The sequence below is a fragment of the Acanthopagrus latus genome, chromosome 15 (assembly GCF_904848185.1).
Source record: "Acanthopagrus latus isolate v.2019 chromosome 15, fAcaLat1.1, whole genome shotgun sequence".
NCBI classification, from domain to species: Eukaryota; Metazoa; Chordata; class Actinopteri; order Spariformes; family Sparidae; genus Acanthopagrus; species Acanthopagrus latus.
The window spans coordinates 4269196-4283494 of NC_051053.1; the positions used below are offsets into that span (position 1 = coordinate 4269196).

The window sequence follows — 14299 nt, forward strand, 5'->3', positions numbered from 1 at the left end:
TTTCATAAGGTTTTTTATTAACTTATTATGATCATAATTTATAATGATTAATTTATAATTATCATACTTGAATACTTTTATGGGTCTGAATATGTTCCCCACTACTGCTTAGCAGTCAAATTATTAGGGAATCTAATTAATAAGCCGGTGCTATTAAATCTATTCCTCATGAGCATGCTCCTAAATATGCCATGATAGAGTTTCACATCAAGGATAATCTGTTTGTGGTGCTGTAGGCTACTTTCTGCTCATGCATACTCAGACACCATCAGCACTAATTACACAGCTCTAGCGCCACACTCCTGCACCAGCATATGGCTAAGTGGGAATATGTTTAGCACATCACATTTATGAAAACCTCTTCTCATGCAAAAGACCTCCATATGGCTCGTACAGTATGTGCAAGTATGCTAAAAAGGCCTGAGCTAAACTTCCTTAGCATAGATAGACACATGGCTAACAGCTCCCTGGCAGGAAGAATCCCTCCCTGAGGGGGTATATTTATATCCCTCAGCTCTTGAGTAATCCTTACATCCCTCCCTAACCAGCCCTCTCGCTTTTACAATGTCTGGAGGTGCGCTAAATCAAATCCCCCTAGCTCTGCACAATGATGATTAGCTATAATACCCTCCTCCAGCAGTCATTATCCAGGGGACTCCAGAGCCCACATTATATCCCCCCAGGGCAAAAAATAAATACAGATCAACTTAATAATGCCTGTCGCGCCATTGTGATTAATTACAATACACTCATCAATTATAGGAAGACAAATCTCCCTGTTGCATAATTACGTTACAGAAAAGTCAGGCACCAGCAAAAAAAATAACTGAAAATGGCAACGCTAATATGGGCCTTTCCTCCAAAAACTGTTGTGGAACTAAGCTGTACACTGTTTGAGAAAAGTAAAAATAAGAGAAAAAAGGTAAATGTTATCGAAGACCCTTAAAACACTGTAATTGCTGTGTTGAAATATTTGAATTATTAAAACTACCAAGTTAATTGGTAGTATTGTTAATTTGAGGGGGTGAAACCATTCAGTGTTTAGAGAGGGGAGAAAGAGTTGAGACAGGGAGAAAGGCCAACATTTCCTCACACTAATGAAAAAGCTTAGGTCTGTGTAGGCGGTGCTCCCAAGCCCTGCATACTTAACAGTCAGCAAACCTTTTCTCATAAATTTTACATTGCATGGTCAAACTCAAAATGAAAAGTCTGGACAAACAAAGTATGAGCCACTGTGGCTGATATTAAACGATGGTGCAGACACATACCACATGCAGTGCTAGGCTGCAAAGGCCTCAATCCATAACGTTTGATATTTCTACCAATCAATGCATCTCCCATCGTGTCATTATTACAGGCCTCTTTGTTATCTAATCTCTCTCTCTGTCACGGATCAAACCGAGTTAATTTAGTTCGACTCACATGTGTCAAACATTCCTGGCCAGTACGCTTAAAAAACACACACTTGGTGCAGTCTTTTTCAAATACTGTGTCACAGCAGTAATGAAAGAGTAAGCTGGTTTGCCATCCTTATTACCTATTAAACCAAAAACAACTAAAGAGCTTGGCACTTATCTTTAAAGCAATTCCACTTATTAGAAAAAAATTCAAACACTTACACCTCAAGAAAGTGAGTGTGAAGTGTGAAAATAATTGTAATGGCAGGCCTTTAACTAATTAGACTTTTAGTTTGTCAAAAGTGAAAACAAGGAGAAGAACATTCACATCTTTGGGCAAGTTAGAGTTTCTAATTCACACCTCGTGTACTGCATCTTTAGACTGTAGGAGGGAACCGTAGCACCCATGTAATGACACAGAACCCAGCCAAATAATCTCCACACAGAAAGGAGCTGGGCAGAGATTCAAACCTTTTTGCTCAGAGGACACCAATCCAGTCCAGTCCCGTCAATCCAATCAAATCCAATCCAGACTACTCCAATCCAATTCAATTCAATACAGTTCACTCCCAGTCTAGTCCAGACTGCCAATGATGAGGAATGTTAGAAGGGTTAAACCTCCAGAACAAGTGCATTAGTTGACCTTGTGTTGAGATTTTTGCCAACGGCTGTTCCCAAGATCAAGAACAAACTGTCAAGCTCAACTTTTAAATGCTCTTGAATGAGAAGAAAGATTTTGAGGTGAAGTGGTTTTTGGCTAGTCCAGTCTGGTCCAGTCTCGTCAATTCCAATTCCACCTCAGTTCAGTTAATTCTAAAAATCTTTTCATGCATAAAAATACACAGTAGATCTTCATTTCTTCAACACATAGATTAAGTGTTTGTATCTATTGGTTTTCTGCACTTCAGACCCGTTCAACTTCACAGCTTCCACACCCTCTCTCTTGGTATTTTTCTTGCTTTTATGAACTCCAGTGGTGTTAAGCTGTCATCCTGGGTCAACACAGCCTTCAGCTCTAATTGCTGGTCCAACAGACCAGAAAATAATGCCTCTGGAATTACCACGCTGAGTGCAAGCAGACAATTAGGATATTTAACAGGTGTGACATGGTTTCACATTGCTAAGTGTTGACATAAAGCAAAACTTTATCAAAAATCTAAAATATAGGGCATAAACCACATGAGCACACATGCATGAGAGATAAAAACACTACCAGTGTGCATGAAAAGCACAGCACTGTGTTCTTACTTGCCTGTCTGCCTTGTTCTTACCGGTTCAGTGAATTCAGGGATGGCAACGCGGTAGGTGATGGGGTTGCAGTCGCGGGTGTTATTCACCAAAACACAAGGCAGGAACATGGGACCCAGGTCGTCTCCATCCAGAACGTCGACTGTTAGAGTCGTGGTAGCAGTCCGTCTGTTTGGGGGATACGGAGCGCGGTCCTGGAAGATGAACAAATATCAACCTTCAAACACCCAGATGATTTGCTGCACAATGTTTGACCTGAAATCAATATAACATGTTAAAACCATGACAGCTCTGTAAAGCTGTTCTTCTTGAATGTAACCAGTAGCAACAATATGATGTTGATAGTATGGTCGGCATCTTTTTATTTAAAGTTTAACGTGAAGAATACTGTCCAACGTCGACTACATTTGAGAACCAAGCATTAGTGACATAAACAGAGCACTCCTACCCTCATTCTGACGGAGTCTCTCGTTACATTGTTGAGATATTTTCTGTGGTAAATTAAGAGATCTATTATTTGTATGACACTGCATGAAAAAAAAAGGTCTACCACAGACATAGAAATATGGTTTCTAAAAGGGTTATTTCTGATAGGAGGGAGGTTCTACGTAAAACCATCTGCTTTTGAATAACCCTTTGTGGATGACAGAGTTTTTAAGGATTCTTGAATGCATGTGTGTTTAAACAGCAATCCACAACCACCGGGCTGTGGGCGGGGTCATTTGGTACTGGGCAGAAATAATAAATGATTATAGTTCTGTTTTATTGACAGTCACACTCTCAAAGACCTTGTATTTTGATAGAAACAGGTTCTCCTTTATTAACAATCATCTGTTTCTCTTGACACACTTGACATGTACCTGATTCAGTCACATTGTACCCAAATAAATTAAGCCCACAAGCTAGCTAAAATTAGTGGAAAACCAATGTCGTTGGAGAGCTACTTTGCTAAGTGAGAAAGGCCCAATGATGACACAGAAGAAGGGTTTGTGACTGCCAAGAAAAAGAAAGCTACATTTAACAGTTAAAATCAGGAGACATACTAAAAGTATGGGTTTGTCAAGTTAGTTGGTAAAGTGGCTGCATTTAAAGCCAAACTGGAGCTGTGGGGACAGCGAGTGAACAGAGGGACATTTGACATGTTTCAAACATGAGCAGGGATTTTTGAGGAGACTGAGCCTGGGCCCTCATTCTCCCACCAGGTGCAAGATCACCTCTCTCTGCTTTCAGAGGAGTTTGAGTGATACTTCCCAATGAGAAATGACCCTCGAAATGCAAAGGAATGGATCCACTGGAAGAAGAGCAACCGTAGGAGATTGCAAGTGACGGTGGCCTTAAAATTATGTTTGAGTCAACTACAAATCTGCCAGCGTTTTGGATTAAAATCAAGGCAGAATATCCAGAGATTGCCATAAAAGCAATGAAAACACTGCTTCCATTTCCCACATCCTTCCTTTGTGGTTTTCTGCAGTGATGGCAACCGAAACAAGGTTACTGAGTTGGCTGGACATAAGGAACGCACTTCGGGTGCCATTTTCTCCCATCACCCCTAGGTGGGACCGTCTAGTTGCAGAGAAACAAGTTCAGGGTTGAAACTTGCAAACTGCATTATTGGTGAGTGGTATGTTTATGCACTTTGTGTTCGTTATTATCCTCAATGTATAATTTGATTTTATTTCCATGTTTGATCCCCCATTGCCGGTCAGTGAAATAATGTCTTACATGAAACCTGTCCAGGGTGTAAAAAGGGTTAAAAGATCCTCGCTCTCAAATATTCCAATGTCTTCCCAGTTTTCGAACTTAATTTTAATAACGTAATGACAAAATGTACATAATAACCAACTGAACCATCATTTTTCATTTTTTTAAAGTTCTGGGAAATTAAAAAGAGACAACAACCAGCTCTTCAACAATGAACAGAGGGGACGGGAAGTTGTAAAACTAGAAAACCAGCACAATAGTGAGAAAGACCCATTTTGGAGCATAAAACAGCACTAAAGCAACAACTTAAATGGTTTTGTTTATTTCAATATAAATTCATTCTAATCTTTGCTCAAAGATGTGCTCTGTGCTTGGCTTCATCATCCTGTACATCAGACCACTTCACACCAGATGGAACAGCACTCATCATCTACATTCCACTGAACCTTTCCTTCATAAGAAAGTCATTCTTGGCAATAAAACACATCTTTACAGCAGTTATCCACAAAGATTCCCCCTTGTGGTACCGTTGCCTCCCAAAGTGGTACCCTGAGAAGAGAGGAGCCCGGCACTTCAAAGATTTGTGCTGTCAGTGTAATTGAACTCTTGACACAAGCGGCACAGAGTTCTGGTAAATACCACATCTTCTTTTTCTCCCTACTCTAACATCCTCTTGCAGGAGAAAATGAAATCTCCCTGGAGGACCTCTTGCCAGGCTAAAGGGTAGAGTCTTTTGCTCCCTCATGCAGGAAATGGAGGGAATAGGAAATGGGTTGGATGCTAAATGATTGTCTGTCCCGCAGTATTTCACCTCTTGCATTTCATAGCATAGAGTGTAAGATTCGACTACAGCTTTGGTTAAGTATTTATGTAATCAGACAACGAGACTCCTAGCTTTCATACATTATGGCTTTAAATCATTCAGCACTGCCCATATAAGCATTGGGAACTCTGAGATTTCAGCCTGGGTGTTTCTCTAATTGAAAATTCAGCTTTTGGCAAGTTGGCCAGCGGCTTGATGGTGGCCCTTGGTCAATAGACATTTGCTGCCTAATAGCTAAGGGTAAGGTCCAAAGAAATACTATAAAATGCCTTCATTATAATTCATAACAGCATCATTGGGATTACTTATTTTACAATATGTTCATGTTTCCCCATGAGGGTGTTGAGGAAAATGCCCTCCCTTGAGTGGGCATCCATAATTAAAACTACTCTGATCTGCAAAGCTGCTCTGATATACACAGACTATAAACAGTTATCTCAGAATGTCTCAAAGACAGCTTTAATCCCTCTTTTTAATAAAAAAAAAATAAAAAAAGTAAATAGTAAATGAAAACTGAAGGTTCCAATCCTCTCAGCCTAATATTGCTGACTGTGAGCATTCTGTATATTAGTATTTGCTAGATGTGATTTAAGAACATGTATATACACCAATGGAGAAATATAAAAGTGAGGTCATTTAGCATCCCTCTTAAGATTAGTGGAACTGAGAGTGAAAAGAATATGCATATGTCATCAAGATGGCACTCAGGAATAGAACTAATGTAGGTTAAGGATTAACAGGAAACTACTGACTACATGTTTAAAGCATCTGCGCCCACAAATACCTGAAATATCTAAAAAATGGGGTATAAACTCTTACTCACTTAGAAAAAGACAAAAAACTTGTTGGTTCTGTGTGTCAAATTCCATGCTCCAAAGGAAAAATGTAAGAATACAGCAGCTGCTACCAAAGACAGAGCACATCTTGAGATTTTATTTCACATCTTTAGTTAAAGGTCCCATATTATAAAAAAAAAAAAAAAAAGCCTGCCAACTCCGCGAATGAGGAAAACAAGTGATTCCTGCATGGTCTCTGCAGCCCATCCACTGGTACAAAAAAAAAAAAAAAAAAAGGGTTCCTACTGGCTGTTCAGATTCAGCTCCTTTCTTTACGTAATGAAAGGAGCCGACCTCCTCTGCATGATGATAGGAGGTATCCGAGAGGGGGGCGTCCATCTCCGAGGTGAAGTTTGGTGTGTCAAGCAGTAAGATAGCAGTGTTTCGCAATGTCGACGCTCAGAGACAGACACGCAAATTGCTCTGTTGTTGGCTGTAAAAATCAACGTAAGTGCCTATATTCTGTCCCAGCTACAGGACGACAGAACAGCGGTTGTGTTTAATTTTTAAATATCCTAATTTTCTGCTTTTTTTTTGTCATAGGTGTGTGTATGGTGAAGTCAGCTGGAAACTGGCTAACTAGTTAGCTCCCCTTCGGTCCACTATGCAATGACGTTTGAAGTGAGTTTAATGTTAATAATATTACGATGGAGCTTGGTTGTCACAGTAAAAAGTCCGGAAACATGCAGACTGGAGACAGAGACGATGCGAAGGTGATGGAGACTGTGTTGAAGACAAACACAGCTTTCGCTAGCTGTTAGCCAATAGCTACATGGTAGTAAATGTAACAACACATACAAACAAACTAATATTATTACACACTAACCAATCTGAAACGTCCTGCTGAAGCCAAAGAGTCTGAATTTCTTCAGGAGCCTCTCCTTCTGGGTCCAATTCTGGGTCAAACTGGTATGGTTGAACGAAAGCATTTCCGCAAGCCATAGATACATACGTATATATATATATATATATATATATATATATATATATATATATATATATATATATATATATATATATATATATATATATATATATATATATATATATATATATATATATATATACATTCAACGTAAATATTAGCGCATGCTACCGCGAGTGTAAGCAGCATCGTCTCCCTGAGAGGGGCGTGCAGCAGGCAAGTAGGCGTTGACAGACGGAGCTCATTAGGATTTAAAGGTGCAGGCACAGAAACAGCCTGCTCTCAGTAGAGCTCACTCGAGCGACTTTTAGGCAGCTGAAGTTCAGGAACACAGATGGGTTTGGGGCAATGCATATCGAATGCAGTGCAGGACTTCTGACTGCTGTGTGAAAGTGATGAAAAACAGTATAATATGGGACCTTTACGAGGCACCATGAACTGTGTCTGTGCTGAGGCAGACGACCTAAAACAAAATCTACAAATCAGATTCTATTTATAATCAGAACACATTGAAATCTTACTGGTCTTAACACTTGCGATCATTGTGCTCATGCAGTTTAGCTCACTCACATTGGCTTGCACCAAAACCAGATAGCGTGTTCTCTCCTCATAGTTCAGCCTCTCCGCCAGAATAATGTGTCCCGAAAGGGTGTTTGCAACACTCGCTGTTCTGTTAGATTGCTGAAACAGAGAGAGAGTCGATATGTTAAGACAGAAAGGAGAGAGGGTGTGAGCAATAAGTCATGATTGTGGAAGAAATTTACAATAGTGCAGAGGGTGTTTATCATGGCGTGACTTGTCCATATACCGGATCATTGGGGTTGTAAAGGATGCTGTATTCTATGTGTCCATTGGGCCCGTCGTCAATGTCCGTGGCACCATTATTTCCTGAGAAGCCGGTAAAAATAGTCGTTCCGACTGGTGTGAGCTGGAGGGAAATATGACAGTGGAAAGAGAGTCAGCTCAACAGCTCAGACAGGCCCTTGCGAGTAAAAAATCTTCTTACAGCAGAGAATTCATGCATACAGCTATTAGTGTTGCCACTCCAGCCCATTAGGATACAAAAAAGAAAAAAAAAAAATCAAAAGGGGAAAATGTTGCAGTCAGCAGCTGAAGGCTTACGTGCAGTGCTGACAGAATAACAAAAAGTAAGTACGAGAACCACTGCTGTTCCCCAGAGCCCTCAGCAAAGTCCACAGGACCAGGCAGTGGGCAGGAGAGCTTGTTGAGGGGAGACGTTGACAGCAATGGAGAATGACTCACTATACTGTTGGGGCAGCTGCATATGGCTGTAATAACACATTGTGACAGGAACTTCCAACACGCAATGTACAAGAGGTGTGAAAAACGGAGAATAAAGTCATGGTTGACTTGAACTCAGTAGGGATTATCTTCTTATCTCAAAACACAGATGATGCTGATATTCAAACCTCTCAAATCATTGCAGGGTTGTTTTAGAAGAGGTGGGCCGCTCTAGTGCAAGATATGTGTAACATAGCTTGCATGAACACATACTTGTCATTACTCAAACTTCAGGAAATACAACAAACACGTGCTAAATCCTACAGGGAAGTACCCCTTAGTGCGCTAAATCCACACTGTGACGAAAAAGATGCTGTTAAGGACAAAGCTAAAACAGAACATTGTTAACTGGAAACTAGTTGACATAATCTGATCCTTGAGAACCATTTTGACAGTCAATTTTCACCAGAGACGCAAAGCAATTATTTGTGGGGTTTGAAAATGTCACACTTCTGGCAACACCACTAATAGTATCGATAGACTTTCTGTTGCATGCAGAAATGCATGTCACAACACCCTTCTTTGCAGATCCAATAAATTTAGACTGGACCCAATACAAGGGTTCCACCAGTTCTCACCAGGATTTGCTCATTTTTTAAACATGTTCTCACTCCCAATTTATCATTCGGCAGCTTGGTCAGTGGGAATTAGGATCCACAATTCAAATTAACCATAATATATAAGAAACGTTCAGTTACATTTTCAAACAAGGCTTGCTAGTTCATACATGACATATTATGACTTTTGGACTGTTGTGGACAGTGTGACACAGTGGCAATTTGTTTACGCCTAGTCACAAAAAACATTTTCTTAAGTGGAGCACAAAAACTGGACCGTGCTTGCTCTTTATTCTTAGTCTTAGAGGAGCACTTCAAGAAGCTACAAGAGTTGTACATACAGTGTCAGACTTAGAAGCACAGGGCCACTGACCAGCCTGCAATGATTGATGCATTGTGAGAGTGTTTGAATAAACACAAACTTGTAACAACGTTGCAATTCAGCACACGGTGCCTTGATTTAAAATCCTGCACAACCAAAGACATAATCTGTTCCCTCACCTCGTTTACTGCAACATAGTAGCGTGGCTGCTGAAAGCGAGGGGTGTTGTCATTCCTGTCCCTCACAACAATTCGTACCTCGTGCAAAATGACAGTACCAACCAGCTCATTGGTGCACTGGACCTGCACCACAATGGTGGTGATGTAATTTGGGGGCTGAGAGGGAAGAGAGAAAAGAAATACATGTCATTTAAGCACTGAAATGACAGTTAAAAATGTTCTAATTAGCTTATGGTATGGAAGTGTTAGAGTTGACCGCAGTCATAATAAGTTACTTCAACAAAATTCTGTTCAGTATAAAGATTAATGTGAGAGCTTTGTCAGAGATGATTAACTAAAAACTCGACCTTCACTGTGTTCAAATACCCCCAGTAAACATGCTAAGTCGCTAGCTCAACAATACACAAAGATGTAAAAGCATCATCCAGAGCATCCAGCATCTACCAGAGTTGTCATCAGAACCAAGTTACCTTGATAGTTAGTGTGTTTCTTAAAGAGCAGTATCCCCACATTGAGCTCTAAATCTGCTTCAGCCCGAATGAAAAAAATAATCCAGTCCTCTTGCTAATTAATAATAACTAATAAGATGCAAGCATAGAATGCATTGGAGTAAACAAATCAGGGCTTTTGATATTCTTTTTCAAGTTGGAATCTGCAGCCTGATTTTGCTTTTTTAATATTACATGTAATACATTTTTAAAATTTCTGATGAAACAAAGAGCTTCAGGCCTTGTGCCACTATCTGTTAGAGTGCACACTGGACAGCAGCGGCTTGTGTCCTTGCCACTGCTACTTCTCAGACTGAATCTGAATTTAAAAGCAAGAATGATGTTCCCCTATGATGTAATGCAGCCAGGCCAGCGTCACTTTCCCCCTCTCTCCTTCTCACTTGCAAAAGGACTGTCTCTCACGTGCTCCCCCACTGTTGTTACGTCTCCTGTTAATATGCCATATTTACGAGTTATTCCCACTTGCAGTTTCACATACAGTTTCCTCCCGTTAGCCTATACAATCTAATCACACACTTCATGAGCAATTTCTTTCCATAGCGGTCACAACACTTAACACACAGTGCCAACCCCCCCCTGCACCTCATATCTCATATCATGCACTTTACCACTTAGACTGATCTGTATTCGCTGCAGGATAACGTGTTTCCTTGGCGAACTGAATTGAACATATTACATGCAGACAGAGTGTCTGCATATATTCATTCACTTACAATGTTTAGCATTCACGCTACACTGGAACAAATGACCACCAAATCTGCTGCTTCGTTACATTTAGAATCATTGCTCTTGGTAGCAATACAACAGTGAAACAGGTGTTAATAAAATGACCTGGATAAGACCTGTTGAGGTAAAACTGTTACTTTAAGATTCCATTAATTAAATTAATTAAACTAGGTTAATTCCCTCATTGTATTGATAATTTCCACGTGATTACTATTATCAGTAAAACTTGCTGCCTCATATGAGAACCTTGATTTATCACATTATATGTTCACTACTTGTGAGCAAGAAAGTTGACAGAGTACTAAAAAAAAGGGAGCAAAGAGCAAATCATAAGGACTTGATACAACAGAAACAGTGGGTTATCAGGTTATCAAAGTATAGTCACGTGTGTGCGTCCATATCCTGTATTCAGAAACCTGTAAAAGCCCTTATTCCTGTTTGAGAGACCTGGATATGTCACCGAGACAAGGCACTCGAACGTGCATAAAGACATTTGGAGTGCTTATTGTTTTTTCATTGACTGAATTTCGTCCTTATGAATTATAATAATGATAACAAAGCAGTAAATTTAACAGCCCTGATAAAAATAAATGTGTAGGAAGTGAGTCTGGTTCAATCAAATTATAAACAGACGCTGCACGTATATACAACACTGGATCATGACTATGAGACTGAAATATGATCACCGTATTCTCTCTACCACATAACCAAATTCTTAAACTCACAAATGAGCTCACGCAATAGACGTAATATTTTAAAGGAGATGGCAAGTAATTTACTTTAAAAACACGGAGACACAAGTCACTTCTGACGTCACTGTCTTTCGTCCTTTACTCACATCTCTGTCCAGAACTCGTCCGGTGCTGTTGAGGTAGAGCCTCTGCCTTGTTGGTTCCAGTATCACCCAGTAATCATAGTTGTCCAGCAGGGTCAGTGAGATGGTCCTGCCTGGGTCTTGGGCACGGCCATTTATCTGCATGTTTTCCACCAAAACTGTACCTGTGAAGGCAGAGAGGTCTCCATTTAATACATGTCTCTCTTAAAGAAGGACTTTTTAGACTAACAGAATGTAAAAACAGCTTGGTGGTAGACAATAAATTATGCATTAAATGTTATTTTCAATAGAGCTGTGTTGCCTTTTGACAAAATGTTTTGTTGGATAATGAAGGTTATATTATTTCAAATATGTGGAAATGCTAAAACAAAGAAGCATAGTTAAATAAACTACTGAATAAATATTAGGGCTGTCATAATTATATAATTACATTAATAATAACACAATGATGATGAGTTAACAATTAGATGATTAACGCACACGTGCCCATTATGACCCTCGGCCTGCCCCCTAGTTTGGGATCTCAGGAAGTGTTGCAGCAGTAATGTTGTGTATGACAGAAGAAACAAACTTCCTTGAACAGAAATGGATAAAGAAACCGCAACCCCATAAAAGGCATAAATTGGTTACAGACAATGGATGGGTGGATGGGATAAAGAAAAGCATTTTTCAAATGGAAAATCCAGCTTCAATGCCAGATGGCTCTCTCTACAAGAACACAGTTATTTTAATTTACTGTCAATGTGAAATGTGTGTGTTCAGTCTCTAATACCACTTGCTAGCAAAGCCCACAGCTGATGCAGAGAGCCCTCCTACCCCACTAATGGTTGGCTACAGCTTACAGGCTGATTAACATTGTTTAGTTTGCCTTCACAAGTGTAAAGTTGGACACTACGTTGTGTCAGTATTACTGAGGAATGTTAAATTCAGGTCAGTCTTCCCATCTGTTGTGGCTTGTTGGGCTTGAGTTTGCCATGTTATGCTTCCAGCATATTTTTTGAGAGTACATTCGAGGTTATTCTGGAGAATATTCTGGACAGTATTTGTCATTGTTTTGGATTGTTGCCGTAATAATAAACACACATTTGCATAAAGCAAGCTTATTTTTCCACTCCCATGTTGATAGGAGTGTAATAAACCTGAAAAATACCCCTTTAAAATGTACATTTAGAACAGATTAAAAATGTGCAGTTAATGTGCAAATAATCATGTGTTAACAATCAGACAATAGACAATCATTCTATCTATCACAATTAAATAATCAGTTAATAATTCCATTTAATTGATAGGATAAATCCCTTGAAATACATAAATAAAATGATCACTATGCAACTTTTTATCTATTCCACTGAAAATCTGTCTGTCAAAAAACAGTTTTATTTGAGATTTATGATATGGATCATGGTCTAGATCAAGTTCAATATATTGTACAAAAACCGCCAGTGCTTTTGTGCCAAAAAGAAAAATATTTAAATTATATTCAAGGGCAAAAACGTGATAATAACGTGATGATAACGTGATTTATCCATACACAACTGTATGTGAATAAAATACATAAATTATATACACATGCTTTAATAACTGATATTCTGCTCATGCAGGAATATGCAGGACAGAATATGTTCACGCCCAATCATAATTGAAATTTCTGTTTATGCTTGTTGGTACCTGCTGTGCCTCAGCTAGAAAATGTACCACTTCACTCTGTGATTTATGTAATTGGCTGATCACATGCATAATAAATACAACACTTTTCAAGCACACATATACACAATACACATTCCAGGATGTCACAGCTGCCATGCATAAAAACACATGGGTTATGCTGAATTCTTAAAGCGAAACTGAAGCAAAAATTCAACCTTGGCTTTTTTTGTGAATGTACCCGAGTCTAACCTTCGTGTAAAAGCATAATTACAATGAAAGAGGCACTTGTTTTCAGGTCAAACTCATTTTCAATGGAGGTGCTATGGGCACTTTTACAGTAGCATCAAAATCGCTATTTTTACAACACTAAGAAGGCTCGACACAACATGAAATTTTGCCTGTAGTATCACCGGGGTCTCTACACATGAACACGAGCATTGAGAACATTGTTTGTTTACATAGAATTTACTAAAAAGAAGGTTTTTGAACAAATCACGCTACAAGTTGCTTGTTCCACTAGCTGCCGTCCTGCCAGCCAAGAAGTGTCGATCTCCGAATGAGACGTAACATGGACACGAGTTGAGGTGGACCGCTACTGTCTTCTGGCAACAACAATCCACATGATATCTCACATGACTTTTCCAGCATTTGATTTTAGTATTGTTTCTTATATGAGGCTTCTTTTTCAAATTCAAGGTCAATATTGTTTTTCGCTAACAACAAAACAACGAATTATCCTTGCATTTATATGGAACTAAGCTTTAGGAGCGGTCTACTTAACTGTCCTCCATGTTAAGTCGCATTCAAAGATTGATACTTCTGGCGGCCATGACGGCAGCGAGCAGAACAAGCAACTGCTGTTGTCCATAAACTTTCTCTTAAGTAAACTGTTCACAAACAATGTTCTCCTCAATGCTCGTGTTCATAGAGACCCTGGTGATACTACAAGCAAAGTTTCATGTTGTGTCGAGCCTTCTTAATGTTTTAAAAATAGGTTTTGTTCCTCTGTTGCGCTGAATGATAAAGGGTTACAATTTGCATTCAACACATTTCATGTGATTAAGAAATGCACTTTGAATGAGCTGGTTAGTCTTTAAAGTGCACTACGTTTTCACAACAGAGGGGGAACAAGGGGATATACAAAGTGCCTCTTCTTCTCCAGAAGGTGAGTTTAGTTTCAAGATGGTGAACTCAACCACACATAGAAATACTGTTGACACTAAAAGCACTTGACATGCCTCGCCAATCCTCCAGCTTTACCTAAAACCTAAGAGGGTATTTTAATGGGCTTT

General features: G+C 39.4%; 1 protein-coding gene across 5 annotated transcripts in view; it reads right to left on the reverse strand.

Annotated features, from left to right (window-relative positions):
- Positions 1 to 14299, reverse strand: part of pcdh15a (protocadherin-related 15a) — a 245217-nt gene that overhangs the window by 113038 nt on the left and 117880 nt on the right. For 4 of the 5 annotated variants that reach the window (XM_037124785.1, XM_037124786.1, XM_037124787.1 and 1 more), the window contains 5 exons: positions 11364 to 11524; positions 9291 to 9446; positions 7739 to 7858; positions 7501 to 7611; positions 2669 to 2839 (listed from right to left, as the gene is read on the reverse strand). In XM_037124785.1, coding sequence (XP_036980680.1) covers positions 2669 to 2839; positions 7501 to 7611; positions 7739 to 7858; positions 9291 to 9446; positions 11364 to 11524 — 719 coding nt within the window. Of the gene's footprint in view, positions 1 to 2668; positions 2840 to 7500; positions 7612 to 7694; positions 7859 to 9290; positions 9447 to 11363; positions 11525 to 14299 lie in introns of those variants that run through there. The other variant, XM_037124788.1, reaches the window with a different exon arrangement.